Source organism: Eurosta solidaginis, chromosome 2 (assembly GCF_040869045.1).
Source record: "Eurosta solidaginis isolate ZX-2024a chromosome 2, ASM4086904v1, whole genome shotgun sequence".
Taxonomy (NCBI): Eukaryota; Metazoa; Arthropoda; class Insecta; order Diptera; family Tephritidae; genus Eurosta; species Eurosta solidaginis.
The window spans coordinates 76,338,395-76,354,165 of NC_090320.1; the positions used below are offsets into that span (position 1 = coordinate 76,338,395).

Consider the following 15,771-nt stretch of genomic DNA (forward strand, 5'->3'; position numbering starts at 1 on the left):
AAGGATAATTGTGCAATGTTTTTACAAATAACGTTATTTGTCTGAACCAAACTGGCTATAACTGCATTATCGTTTTTAGAATTTTGAAAACTGCTCATGGAAGCTATTTCATTCTTGCTAATAACTTCCCACACATTATCTGCTAACTTCATAAGTTCATTGATATCGTTTGAATTTGAACTGGTTAAAATATTATTTAAATTTTTAGGAAGCTTTCTTATCCATAATTTTTTAAGGACCTCTTGGCTGAAACTGGTACCAGAAAGAGGTACCAAAGACCGATAAAACTCAGAGGGTTTGCGATCTCCCATCTCTGAATCAGATAAAACTTTATCTAATTTGGCATTTTCACTTAAAGAATGCCTCTCTATTAAAATTTTCTTTAAAGCGGAGAATTTATTGTATTCGGGTAGGTTCTGAATAAAATCGAAAATTGTCATAATGACTTCTTGCGGAAATGAAGTTATGACATATTCATATTTAGTAATCTCCTGCATAATTTTTTTCCTACTAAACTGCATCTCAGCATGGATGAACCATGCTTCAGGGCAGTTCATCCAAAATTGAGGAAGCTTCACTGAGGTGGAACATATTTCGCTATTCTGATTCTCATATGGATTTGGTAATTATCTTTCATTATTATCCAAATCAATAAGAGAATCGTTATTACGGGTATTATTGATGTGTGTAGGTGTACTCATACTTATGCCGCGTTGTGGAGTACGATACATTATTAATAACAATATAATAAATTTAAATTATTTGACAATGCTCGATCAAAGAAATTAGTAAAATGTTTTATCGAAAAATATGCAATAAATTGCTTACTTGTTTTCAGAATAAAATGGGTAGCGAAAATGAAATCACTTCAATTACAAAAAGAATTTAGTACAAAATTGCTACAAATTTAAAAAAAATCGGAGAAGGGAGTTTACATTTGAAAGTATGAAACATATTATACATTTAAAATATTCAATATAATTATGTATATATATATATATACACTCAAAAAAAAATGTATCACTATCAGTTTATACCGGTTGTGTTAAAATTACATTTTTAGCAGTATCATTTTTTAGTATCAATGTAAGGATGGATCATTTAAAAATGATAGTGAAAAGTATTAAATCTATATCTTGGTTATTGAATTGCTGAGGAAAAATATTAAGTTTACACCTCAAAAATGTCAAATTAAGACCAGTGTAATATCTTCAGTCTGTAATATCTGTGTAATATCTAGCAGCATAAATCATCAAATTGATCTTCAAAGATATTAGATTACAACTTAGCTTATGATTTTGATAACTAATTAATTCGATTTTTTTCTCAACAATGTCAAATTTATATTTACCTAATTATTTTAATAAGCAATAGTATGATTGAAACTGTAAGCACATCACTGATTGATCGAAAAGTCGAACTTCGCTGTTCGTACGTGACTTGATAGTTGTTCGGGGTTAATTATTTTTCGTTTGTTGCCGTGAATAGTGTTGTCGTGATCGGTTGGTGCAAAAATAAAAAATTCAAAATTTCCTGCAGGAATTGGAACAAAACCGAAAAGGTGAGTAACATTAAGTTTTGTTGCAAATAAAAAGTGATATACAAGCGCATAGATATATATGTACGTATCTCTGTTGTGAAACTAAGTTCATATGCATGTACGCTGCAACAATAACTAAATAATAATAAACTAGTGTAAATGTTTATGATAATTTCATTTTTGTTAAAAATTAGAATCAACACAATACTAACATATGTACATATTTTTTCAGGTCCAAATGGTGTGAAGTATTACCAAAGCTTACTGCGTACTTTGAGCACCACCCAAAGGACAAATACTACAGGAATCTATTGACATTTTCAAAAGGCGAGATCGACTTAAGTAAGTCCCATAATCTCCAATTTACATATAATGAAATACTCGTATAAATTAATGTTTACTTTAGATTCAAGAGCCTATGCTACTTCACACTATTTTAAAACCAACACACCGGTATATAATAAAATAAGGAGATTTGAAAGTGCATCGTAAAGAAACCATAAAAAACTCCGTGAATAGTTCCATTTTACATATAGCAATGATAAATTATTTACAACACCAAATAGAATTGCGTACTAAAATTTCCACAGAGTCGAAATCGCCAATACAGCCATTTATAATTGTAGTGGGTCTTGATCTTTTGAATTTAACAGGTTTTTACGTTAGCTTTGGTTATCAGAAATTTAAATTTGGCTCGTTTGTAGTTTCATTGGACATTTGCTTTAAAATTTATCAAATATTTTCCTTGAAATACCCAGATGAATCCCATCAAGTATGTAGTTTTTTATAACATTTTTTTACGATCTTTCGACTTCTTATGATGTAAAAAAACCACGTGTAACTAATATTATTCATAGTTTAAGCCATTGTATGTAAATGTAAAATTGTTCAGTTTATTTGGGCAAAAATGTTTTGTTTTAAATTCCATAAATTTTTTTTTAACTTGAGAGATTTGTAATCACATTTCAATTTACATCATGGGTTAAATGAAGTAGATATTTACAAATAAATGTACTCACAATAATTGTAATCAAGAATATACAAGTTTAAAAAGATTTAAAGTACACATAAAAAGGCATATGAATTTAAAAGTATTCAAAAATACTAAAATTGTAAGTAATACTGAGCTATTGAAAACTAATGTTGACACCAGTGTAACACATACATATTCCAAAAATAATTTTGAAAGAAAAATGTACTCCTGTAATGAGTCAGTAATCTGTTTCCAGACCACAACTAATAGTAGTGAAGATGCTAATAATATCACTATATGTAAAGACGAAGTATTTTCAAAGTTTGAAGTCTCATCACACAAGCTTTTCAAGATATTTTAAGGAAATGTTACGCAAAAGATAATTTTTGTAAAAAAGTTGTCTTGTTTACACAAGAAAATATACAAACTATAAATTTAACTGTTAAAACAATATGTTTAAAAATCATCCCAGAAGAATTTCATATAAAAACGAAAAAAATTCCTAGATTTTTGCTCTAATCCTTTTACCAAGATTGACACGGAATACAAGTTATTCAAAACCCTAGCAATTAGTAATTTAATTTGTAATGAAATTTGAAAATGGATTTCCAAATACATACCAGATACTCCAAAAAAAATATTGTAACATAGAAACGTCAGATTTTGCTTACGTTTTGTCTAATGTCAATATTTATTTTGAAAATACTACAATACCGCACTTAAATTATAATGTATTAATTTATAAAGAAGATTACTTCTTAACTCTTAGGACAAATGTGTTAACTTTGCACAAAATTAAACATATTAACCCTTATCGCGAGTTTTATTTTCACCCGAAAATATTCACAGTTTTGGTTCACCCTATCGCAGAGGGTGGCGGAACAATTTTTCGTGTTCGAAAAAGATTTCACTTTGTCGGCAACTCTTTGTTCGGGCGAAATGAACAGCGGGGAAACCCAAATTTGTTCACTTATATTTTACAGGCGAACGAGACAAAACAAAATGTAAATAATTTTTTGTTTTGAAATTTGATACTCTTTTATTGTTAGAAATAAATCAATGAATAATGCACAATCGGAAGCTGAGTGGAAAAAGTGAAATTCCTGTATTGCTAAGTATGTAAATTATATTTTCTATTACAACGTATCAGTCAGCAAAGTTATCCATTGTGGAGAAAGCAACGGTTCCAAAATGTTGAGCACCTCTGAACGAACCTCACTGAAACAAGATTGGCTAAGACCCACCTCATGGTCCTTTCCAACGCCTTTTTGATGTCTTCCCTCTGCGATAAAACGAACACATGCGCTCAACTTTACAACTGGTGGAACTGCAAATTTTCGCTTCAATGGTGGCAAGGAGTTGGTAAGAATATCTAACAAATATTTGAATGCCGGCTTGTTTAGCCTGTAATATTGCCAAAAACTAGTTGAAAAGAAGTTAATTTGTTATTCGAAAGTGCTGAAAATATTAATTTTTAACTTACAGAGAATCACTTAGCTCAAAAGGGTTAGAACTGTCCCTTAATTGCCTTCGGATCGCTTTCACATTTATATTCTCCTCGCGCTCAATCAGTACCAACCTAAGTGCAATACTAAACATTTTTTTATACATTTTTTATCTCTATTTTTGCGATATTTTAATGAAATATATGCTTGCTTACAAAATTTACACAATTGCAAATAAATTATTTGTTCACCGCAATAGAGCATCAACTGTTTCGAAGTGAACTTTTGTTCGCCCGAAATTGCCGATAGGCGAAAAAAGTTCACCCGAACAAAAAAAGTGAAGGCGAACACTTTTCCTCGTGAACTTCGCGATAAGGGTGATTCTGATAAGTCATAGTAATGAAATCTATATTTTAAGTCAACGTTATAATATAAAAGGTTTTAATGAGCACTACCAGTGCTATGAAGTTGGAATTAAAGAAAATGTTTTACAAATAAACAATATAACTGAACTCGAACGACCCCCTATTGACGTGTACCACAATGTAAAAGGAATTTGTTTTATAAGAATAAAAAAAAAATTTAAAACTAAAAAAAGATTTTCTCTTTGGTTTTATAAAAGTAAGTATTATATTAGAGCGCAAAAACTATCAATTTAATAAAAAAATAATTTCAAACTGATACCAAAAAGTATCAATTGGATAAAAAAAATTAGCAAATAGATACTATGTTATGGCAGAAATAATAGGAGAGAGTATCAAGTTGAAAATATCAAATTGCCAATTTCGAAAATATCAATTGCATATTGATGATTATTTAGCATCGCCCTGATACCAGCTTTTTTTTTGAGTGTATACATATATATTTAGAGGTAATAATACAGCTCACCAAATTCTATAAATAAATATGCTTAGCTGTAGCTGTTGTTGTTGCTTGTAGATTCTTAATTTTTTTGCAATGGCATTTGGTTGTCCTATATTATTGAATAATGCAATGGCATTTGATTCTTCTGTGGAGGACCGTAAGAAGATTAAGCAGCTGATGATGATTTTTGTGCTTCAACTTATTGCTCGTTGCTAGCGCTTATATTTAATTAGTCGTCTGGATCTTGATCAATATCGGTGTTAATATTATTGGACCGGGGGTGATCTTGATCGTAATGGCGTTTACGAATACTGCGTGTGGCACCTATTACGCTCGACGAAGCGACTTTTATTTGTAGCACTAGTGGAGTTTTATATTGATTTTTGATATACAATTACTGTTGCAGTTAGCTTGATTTAATGTTGTTCGCATGTGTTTCATAAATTTTAGAAGAAAGAACGTATCAAACTTCAGAACTACGGGTAAAATACACCAAAAGTTAGATATTTTATGCGCTTATTATTTCTTTGCTTCCAGTCCTCAGATAGGTTCGTGAATGTTCTTTTAAATTTTCGCAACTCAATGTTGAATATTTCAATTGTACTTCACTTTTAGGTTAAAACACTAAACAAGTATGACGAGAAACTAGCTCAAATTCTGCAACTTCATTTGATGAAAAACGATTGTAAAATTTTACGCGATTACACGCTATTAAACGTTCGTGAGCTTTTTAAGTCTGGCTGATCGCCAATTGTAGGTTTACAACCACTTAAAATTGATACACCGATTTGTAATTTTATAGTTCATTTTAAATCAAAAAATACCACTATTTATTTTCGTTAAAACTTCATTATAAAAATTATGTTTATAGTTTAACTCTCGAAAGTATGCTTATGTTTATTTTAAAGAATTTTATAGAATAAAAATTTTTTGATTATAATAATTTCAAAATTGAAATATAAAAATTAACAAGAACAATTCATTCAATTTCTACAAAGTAGATTTCTATAAAGTTTAACAAAAATGTAACTAATATTAATATCATAAATTAAACTTTGTTGTTAGGCTGGCTTTAGGTCAACTTTTCATAAAAATAAAACACAAGTGTTTTTCTTTTCTAACCAATATATTTCGGTTACTCCACGGTTACCAAATAATTTTATCATAAATTAAAATAACATAACCCTACAACCTGGGCATCCCAACAGACATCTCATTGATGAGTCTATACCGCCCAGGGACTTATGGAGTCATCTCCGTAAGCATTATGAGGAAATACGTCACCTGAGAACACAGCCGTATGAAGTTAAAAAACACAAGCAGGTCCTTAGTGAACTCCACAAACGGACGTCGGACCTCTATGCCAGGAATTGCCCGGTGAATCCTGTACTCAAAGAACTCAAAACTAGCAGAGGAGAAACGCACTCTGCCTAGGGAAACGCGAGTCACTCTAGCTCAACTTCGATCTGGATACTATAACAGGTTAAACTCTTACCTATCCAGAATAAACCCCGACACATATAACATATGTCCTGCTTGTAATGCGTCCCCACATGACACCAACCATCTCTTTAACTGTATAGTGGAACCAACGCCTCTAACACACCTCTCATTATGGTCCACCTCTGTGATGACAATTTGTGAGTGGTCGGAACTAACAGCGGGGCGAAGCACTACTATAACAACAACAACCAATAGCTTTGAGATTTTTCACTCTTCAAACGGCATCTTAAATTTGGGGTATTTTTTTTTTTTTTAATAAAATAATCATTTCAGTTTCTTTCTTTTAGTTTCTTTACATGAAAGCTGTTCATCATGATTTATTAATTTGTAACAATATTATCAGTACCATTAGTGTTATAATTTTTTTATTTAGAGGCACATTTTGAGAATAAAAACATTTTTTACAAATCCTTGCAAAGATAAACATTATATATATTAACTATGCTTAAAAATTTCCTAAATACGTTTGATATTTTAAGTGCCATGCAAATTGGGATGATGTCCAATGTTATTGAAAATAGCTTTAGCGACCTCTTCTTGCAAAGTTGATGGCGGATCGGACAGAATGTCTGTTTTCATCGACAAGTACTTTAATTTATTGGATACCGCTTTAAGAAACAAAACAATGGAATATTTATTAGGGTACCGTTTTTATCTATGTACATACCTGGTCGCAAATCAATCAATGAACAATGTTGATCGACCCATAAAAACGCCGTACGACGTAATTCTTCTAAACTGGCGCTAGACACAGACGATGTGTATGAGGAGAGTAGCGGTTCCAAAATAAGTCCAAGCTAATAATAAGTAACCAGAGTTGTGTTTATTACTTTAAATTCATTGTTACAAATACGAGTAGTTTTCTATGAACTTACAATCCAAAATTTCCAGTCTTGCATTGTACGATGGCGTACGTATTGATCATACAATTGTCGCACATGTTCGGTTCCCTGACGAGTTACAGGCGCTCCGTTCGCTGGAAGAATTGAATGTAAATGTCTGCAATAGAAAAAAAGCAAAAAGTACGGAAGTCGGCATTTTTTCAAATCTCAAAAGCAAATTTTAATACAAAGAAGAAACTTAAAGGCAGAACTAAATAAATAAATGTTTTGTTGAGATAATGACAATGTTGAAACTAGAAATTTTAAATTTTTCTTAACTCAAATCAGCATATATGCTTGCAGATTGGGAGTCCCCGGTTCTTGTAATTAAATTTTCTGTTTAGCGAGTCAAAGACAAGTTAACAGATTTATACATGTTCAAACTGCTTCGGTGCGTTAAACTTAATTTGTATTTCTGCTTATTTTACTATATTCGATTTATTTGTTTTTATTTCAATTTGTTTTACTCCATGAAATTTTAATACGTTCAATATAATTTTCTTTAGAAATTAATTTTAATTATATTATTTTGGGATTACATTACACCATTATTGTTATATTTTCACAATTAGCTCTTTTATGGATCGGGAGCTTTGGATATACATACATACCTGGGCGTCTAATGTCGGACTAATTTACTAATAGGCACAAGGTTCCAAATTGAGCCAGGCCTAAGTTGGGAGGGATGACCCTGCAGGAAAACCCTTGCACAAAATATCTAGGAATCATTCCAGACAGTAATTTGTCGTGGAAGCTCAACGTGGAGGTGAGAGTAAAGACCCCGACGGCACTTTATGCTTGCAAAAGAATGCTGGGGTGTACGTGGGGCGCTCTCTTTCTCATTGGGTTTTTACAGCGATTGCAAGCCCTATTCTATACTATGGAAGACTATGCAGACTAACAATGCTTAGCATTACCGGAGCCCTGAAAACAGCCCCGCCGGTTGCACTGTATGTCATTCTTCCCATTCCACCTGTTGACCTGGTGGCAAAGAACATAGCGTTAACAACTGCAACGAGGCTCAGTATCTCGGGGCAGCTTGAGCGCAGACCATACGGCCATAGAAGTATAGCGTCATGAATTGCAGGACAAATAGAACACCTGATTCCGCATCTGCGCTTCTAAGGGGCTCTTTGAGCCATAAAAGTGGGTGGTTCGCGTAAGAGTGCCCAAATGAAAGACGAGGCTATACACTGATGGTTCCAAAGTAGTCGAAGGAGTAGGGTCTGCGGTATACTGTGCTCATCGGGAAATAAACAGATCCTACAAGCTACCAGATCACTATAGCATTGTTCAGGCGGAAGTAGTAACCTTAACCAATGCAGAAGAAACACTGGAAGAAAGTAGTTGAAACTGCAGTCGCATAAAATTTTTTTTTTTGACAGCCAATCAGCAATTAAGGCAATGATCTCGCATAGCACAGCATCTTAAAGTGTGCTAGAGTGTAAGCAATCCCTGTAAAGAATCGGTATAGGGTTGGGGAGAAGCCTCCATCTATATTGCGTCCCAGAGCATATGGGAATAGATGGGAATGAAAAAGTGAATGATTGTGATTAAAACAAATATAATTGTTTATGAAAACTAAAAAACCGCGCTTTCATAACTAACCGAACTAAGAATTAGAAAACAGTTTTTAATCCCAAGGAGTGTATATTACAATAGTAGGAGGTCGAATAGTTTACCATAATTTACCATAATTAAATTGCTTATAATAAAATTTTAGTTATTAAAGGAACATTTTCTTGCCTTCTAAAATGTATAGGTATCTAATTTAAACACAATTCCATTTTCTGCAACGCCCGTTATATTTATCATGTCGACAAATTTAGCAGGCAGTCAATTCACCCGCTAAAATGCGTCGATTCGACAGCTCCATATATTTTATTTATATCGAAGAAACAGCTGATAGCCACAAGCAGTTTTTTCAATTCCTGTTTCACGTAACTGCATCCGGCTTTATATTAAGTTTTTCAATTCTTCCACTCACCTTTCAAGAACTATTTCATTCTCTGTTCTAAACTTTATACCTCTTATTACCTTTTTCCCCAAGATTCACTCAGTTTTCATTAGCACTATTTTTGTTTACCATTAATTTTGACAGTCTCTTTAGCATCCATTTGCAACGCTACCTCACTTTCTCAATGATTTAGCAAATATTTAACAAGGCGTTGAGAAAACAAAATCGCATTTATCATGTCGACAAATTAGGGATGCAATTTTTTAATTTGATTATTACTTATGAAGTAAACGGCACCTAAATTGGATATAAGTATTTCAAAAATCTGATAATTATAATGTGGAACAGATTATATCTACGTTCTTCGCCGTTGTAAGCGTGTTAATATTCTTCATATTCTAGCTGAGTTGACATGCCATTTTTTTAATTTTAATCTCAAAATGCTATAGAAAAATGATGCGTAACGATTTACAAGACGGTGCACTGCCAATTTTTTATCCAAGTTTGTAAATATTGGTTTAAAAAAAATTAACCCCGAAGCGCTTTAAAAAATAACCCTGGGTAGGCCGAACACCGGGCACGCTTTTCACAGTATTTCAACACAGAACAACTTTCTGCATACATTAGCCGTGTTTGTTTTACGCGTGTATACGTCTGCGTTTGCGCATAAAAGAACGCTTATCCTCACTTACACTCAAAAAAAAATGTACCACTATCAGTTTAATACCGGTTGTGTTAAAATTACATTTTTAGCAGTATAATTTTTTTAGTATCAATAGGGGGACTCATGAAAGCATATAAACTTATAAGGTGTAAAATTATATCCATTTACACACGCGGTTATATGAACGCACCTAGTAATACTATTGATAAACTTGAATGTTTATCAGCTGTATTATTGCCGAACAAAATTTTTTTTGATTGTTATACAAATTAAAAAATGCCAAGATTAAGTGAAAAATCAAAACTAAAATGCATTTACTAGCTGATGTTGGAGATTTCTGATGAAAATGCCTGCTGTAATGTCTGCAAGGTTGCATTCCTTTGAGTTTACCGCGTTTACACTATGAAATATGCGCGTAAATTTATACAAATTGTGTAAATGATTTTTCATACAAAATTTGACAGCTCGTTTACGCACTAGATAAATTTATACGTTTACACACTTTATAAGGCATTTATACGGTTACATGAGTCCCCCTAATGTAAAGATGAATCTTATAAAAATGATAGTTAAAAGTATTAAATCTATATCTTGGTTATTGAATTGCTGAGGAAAAATATCAATTTTACACCTCAAAAATGTCAAATTAAGACCAGTGTAATATCTTCAGTATTAATATAGCAGCATAAATCATCAAATTGATCCTCAAAGGTATAAGATTACAACTTAGCTTATTATTTTGATAACTAATTAATTCGATTTTATTCTCAACAATGTCAAATTGATATTCACCTAATTATTTTAATACGCAATAGTATCAGATTGTTACTGTAAGCGCATCACCGACTGTTCGAAAAGTCGAACTTCGCTGTTCGTACGTGACTTGACAGTTGTTCGGGGTTAATTATTTTTCGTTTGTTGCCGTGAATAGCGTTGTCGTGATCGGTTGGTGCAAAAATAAAAAATTAAAAAATTCCTGCAGGAATTGGAACAAAACAGAAAAGGTGAGTAATATTAAAATTTGTTGCAAACAAAAAGTGATATACAAGTGCATAGATATGTATGTGGGGTTCAAAAAGGATTAACACGCTCTTTTCTTTAAAATTACGTCAAATTGTTTGTATTTCGTTTATTTCGGTTTTACAATTAACATTTCAAGTTCGTATTGTTTTGCGTTGTACGCTACTATTTTAAGTTACATAGACACGTTTAGTTCACATTTACACATGTTTTAGTTCAAATTTATTTATTTAGTTAAACATTTTTACTTTGCACTTATGCTTTGGCATATACAAAAAAGAAGCTATTTTTACTTGCCCTGGCGCGTCCGATTCACTACTCAACTTCATATGAACTGTCGTCAAGCGCAAACTATGACTTTGAAATTTGTCTATTCGCTATTTTAAAAGTTCCGTTATCCCTTTGTTGCTTGTTTGCATTTTATCTTATTTATTCATGTCTCTGCTGTTGGTCCGTTGTCCGCCTGCAGTCGCTTTATGACATACAGTGTTGTAAAATGTCTTAATTACTTTAAGGCTCCCACATGTATGTATGTATATATCTTTGTTGTGAAACTAAGTTCATATGCATGTACGCTGCAACAATAACTAAATAATAATAAAATATTGTAAATGTTTGTGATAATTTCATTTTTGTTAAAAATTAGAATCAACGCAATACTAACTCACATATGTATGTACACATTTTTTCAGGTTGAAGAAGATTTTAAAGAACTTTACCCTGAAAAACAATTCATATTAACGTCGAAATGGTGTGAGGCATTAACAAAGCTTACTGCTTACTTTAAGCACAACGTAAAGGACAAATACTACGGGAATCTATTGACATCTGCAAAGGCGAGATCGACATAAGTAAGTCCCATAATCTCCTATTTATAATGAAATACTCGTCTAAATTAATCTTTACTTTAGATTCAAGAGACTCCATTTATTTTAAGATACTTCACACTATTTTAAACCAACACACCGGTATATAATAAAATAAGGATATTTGAAAGTGGAACCATACAAAACTCCGTGAATAGTTCCATTTTACATATAGCAATGATAAGTGATTTACAACACCAAATAAAATTGCGTACTAAAAATTCCACAGAGTCGAAATCGCCAATACAGCCCAGCCATTTATAATTGTAGTGGGTCTTGATCTTTTGAATTTTTACGTGAGCTTTGGTTATCACAAATTTAAATTTAGCTTGTTTGTAGTTTCGTTGGACATTTGATTTAAAATTTGTCAAATATTTTCCTTGAAATACCCAGATGAATCCCATCAAGTATGGAGTCTTTTATAACATTTATTTTACCATATTTTGATTTTTTATGATGTAAAAAAACTATGTGTAACTAATCTTATTCATAATTTAAGCCATTTTATGTAAATGTAACATTGTTCAGTTTATTTGGCCAAAAATGTTTTGTTTTAAATTCCTTAAAGATTTTGTTAACTTGAGAGATTTATACTCACATTTCAATTTACATCATGGGTTAAATGAAGTAGATATTTACAAATGTACTCACAATAATTGTAATCAAGAAGACAAAAAAGTTAAAAAGATTTACAGTACACGTAAAAAGGCATATGAATTTAAAAGTATCCAAAAATACTAAATTTGTGAGCAATACTTAGCTATTGAAAACTAATATTGACACCAGTGTAACACATACATATTCCAAAAATAATTTTGAAAGAAAAATGTACTCCTGTAATGAGTCAGTAATCTGTTTCCAGACCACAACTAATAGTAGTGAAGATGATAATGATATCACTATATGTAAAGACGAAGTATTTTTAAAGTTTGAAAGTCTCATCACACAAGCTTGTCAAGATATTTTAATGAAATGTTACGCAAGAGATAATTTTTGTAGAAAAGATGTCTTCTTTACACAAGAAAATATACAAACTATAAATTTAACTGTTACAGACGCTTTAAAACAAATATTTTTAAAAATCATCCCAGAAGAATTTCATATAAAAACAAAAAAATTCCTAGATTTTTGCTCTAATCCTTTTACCAAGATTGACTCGGAATACCAGTTATTCAAAACCCTAGCAATTAGTAATTTAATTTGTAATGAAATTTACAACATTTTTAAAACAATATGAAAATGGATTTCCAAATACATACCAGATACTCCAAAAAAAAATATTGTAACATAGAAACGTCAGATTTTGCTTACGTACTGTCTAGTGTTAATATTTATTTTGAAAATACAACAATACCGCACTTAAATTATAATGGATTAATTTATAAAGAAGATTACTTCTTAGCTCTTAGAACAAATATGTTAACTTTGCACAAAATTAAACATATTCTGATAAGTAATAGTAATGAAATCTATATTTTAAGTCAACGTTATAATATAAAAGGTTTTAATGAGCACTACCAGTGCTATGAAGTTGGAATTAAAGAAAATGTTTTACAAATAAACAATATAACTGAACTCGAACGACCCCCTATTGACGTGTACCACAATGTAAAAGGAATTTGTTTTATAAGAATAAAAAAAAAATTTAAAACTGAAAAAAAGATTTTCTCTTTGGTTTTATAAAAGTAAGTATTATATTAGAGCGCAAAAACTATCAATTTAATAAAAAAATAATTTCAAACTGATACCAAAAAGTATCAATTGGATAAAAAAAAATAGCAAATAGATACTATATTATGGCAGAAATAATAGGAGAGAGTATCAAGTTGAAAATATCAAATTGCCAATTTCGAAAATATCAATTGCATATTGATGATTATTTAGCATCGCCCTGATACCAGCTTTTTTTTTTGAGTGTATACATATATATTTAGAGGTAATAATACAGCTCACCAAATTCTATAAATAAATATGCTTAGCTGTAGCTGTTGTTGTTGCTTGTAGATTCTTAATTTTTTTGCAATGGCATTTGGTTGTCCTATATTATTGAATAATGCAATGGCATTTGATTCTTCTGTGGAGGACCGTAAGAAGATTAAGCAGCTGATGATGATTTTTGTGCTTCAACTTATTGCTCGTTGCTAGCGCTTATATTTAATTAGTCGTCTGGATCTTGATCAATATCGGTGTTAATATTATTGGACCGGGGGTGATCTTGATCGTAATGGCGTTTACGAATACTGCGTGTGGCACCTATTACGCTCGACGAAGCGACTTTTATTTGTAGCACTAGTGGAGTTTTATATTGATTTTTGATATACAATTACTGTTGCAGTTAGCTTGATTTAATGTTGTTCGCATGTGTTTCATAAATTTTAGAAGAAAGAACGTATCAAACTTCAGAACTACGGGTAAAATACACCAAAAGTTAGATATTTTATGCGCTTATTATTTCTTTGCTTCCAGTCCTCAGATAGGTTCGTGAATGTTCTTTTAAATTTTCGCAACTCAATGTTGAATATTTCAATTGTACTTCACTTTTAGGTTAAAACACTAAACAAGTATGACGAGAAACTAGCTCAAATTCTGCAACTTCATTTGATGAAAAACGATTGTAAAATTTTACGCGGTTACACGCTATTAAACGTTCGTGAGCTTTTTAAGTCTGGCTGATCGCCAATTGTAGGTTTACAACCACTTAAAATTGATACACCGATTTGTAATTTTATAGTTCATTTTAAATCAAAAAATACCACTATTTATTTTCGTTAAAACTTTATTATAAAAATTATTTTTATAGTTTAACTCTCGAAAGTATGCTTATGTTTATTTTAAAGAATTTTATAGAATAAAAATTTTTTGATTATAATAATTTCAAAATTGAAATATAAAAATTAACAAGAACAATTCATTCAATTTCTACAAAGTAGATTTCTATAAAGTTTAACAAAAATGTAACTAATATTAATATCATAAATTAAACTTTGTTGTTAGGCTGGCTTTAGGTCAACTTTTCATAAAAATAAAACACAAGTGTTTTTCTTTTCTAACCAATATATTTCGGTTACTCCACGGTTACCAAATAATTTTATCATAAATTAAAATAACATAACCCTACAACCTGGGCATCCCAACAGACATCTCATTGATGAGTCTATACCGCCCAGGGACTTATGGAGTCATCTCCGTAAGCATTATGAGGAAATACGTCACCTGAGAACACAGCCGTATGAAGTTAAAAAACACAAGCAGGTCCTTAGTGAACTCCACAAACGGACGTCGGACCTCTATGCCAGGAATTGCCCGGTGAATCCTGTACTCAAAGAACTCAAAACTAGCAGAGGAGAAACGCACTCTGCCTAGGGAAACGCGAGTCACTCTAGCTCAACTTCGATCTGGATACTATAACAGGTTAAACTCTTACCTATCCAGAATAAACCCCGACACATATAACATATATCCTGCTTGTAATGCGTCCCCACATGACACCAACCATCTCTTTAACTGTATAGTGGAACCAACGCCTCTAACACACCTCTCATTATGGTCCACCTCTGTGATGACAATTTGTGAGTGGTCGGAACTAACAGCGGGGCGAAGCACTACTATAACAACAACAACCAATAGCTTTGAGATTTTTCACTCTTCAAACGGCATCTTAAATTTGGGGTATTTTTTTTTTTTTTTAATAAAATAATCATTTCAGTTTCTTTCTTTTAGTTTCTTTACATGAAAGCTGTTCATCATGATTTATTAATTTGTAACAATATTATCAGTACCATTAGTGTTATAATTTTTTTATTTAGAGGCACATTTTGAGAATAAAAACATTTTTTACAAATCCTTGCAAAGATAAACATTATATATATTAACTATGCTTAAAAATTTCCTAAATACGTTTGATATTTTAAGTGCCATGCAAATTGGGATGATGTCCAATGTTATTGAAAATAGCTTTAGCGACCTCTTCTTGCAAAGTTGATGGCGGATCGGACAGAATGTCTGTTTTCATCGACAAGTACTTTAATTTATTGGATACCGCTTTAAGAAACAAAACA

General features: G+C 31.6%; 2 protein-coding genes across 20 annotated transcripts in view; both read right to left on the bottom strand.

Annotated features, from left to right (window-relative positions):
- Window positions 1-6,673: 6,673 nt before the first annotated feature.
- LOC137239975 (MLX-interacting protein-like) lies at window positions 6,674-10,755 on the bottom strand. The gene is made up of 4 exons (XM_067765817.1): window positions 10,620-10,755; window positions 7,201-7,324; window positions 6,993-7,122; window positions 6,674-6,933 (listed from the first exon to the last, which is right to left on the bottom strand). The coding sequence occupies exons 2-4, from the start codon at window positions 7,222-7,224 to the stop codon at window positions 6,800-6,802; spliced, it is 288 nt and encodes a 95-aa protein (XP_067621918.1). The 5' UTR covers window positions 7,225-7,324; window positions 10,620-10,755; the 3' UTR covers window positions 6,674-6,799.
- A 4,739-nt stretch (window positions 10,756-15,494) lies between these two features.
- The window catches only part of LOC137239969 (MLX-interacting protein-like), a 192,970-nt gene continuing 192,693 nt past the window's right edge, over window positions 15,495-15,771 (bottom strand). For all 19 annotated transcript variants that reach the window (XM_067765785.1, XM_067765798.1, XM_067765797.1 and 16 more), the window contains one exon: window positions 15,495-15,754. In XM_067765785.1, coding sequence (XP_067621886.1) covers window positions 15,621-15,754 — 134 coding nt within the window. In that variant the 3' untranslated portion in view covers window positions 15,495-15,620. The remainder of the gene's footprint in view (window positions 15,755-15,771) is intronic.

Bases quoted from the DNA above. Each gene is read 5' to 3' on its own strand.
- LOC137239975 (XM_067765817.1), bottom strand. From the start codon at position 7,224: ATGCAAGACTGGAAATTTTGGATT. The intron at 7,123-7,200 runs GTAAGTTCATAG...ACTTATTATTAG, and splicing joins AAGACTGGAAATTTTGGATT to CTTGGACTTATTTTGGAACC. The intron at 6,934-6,992 runs GTATGTACATAG...TGTTTCTTAAAG, and splicing joins ATTGATTGATTTGCGACCAG to CGGTATCCAATAAATTAAAG.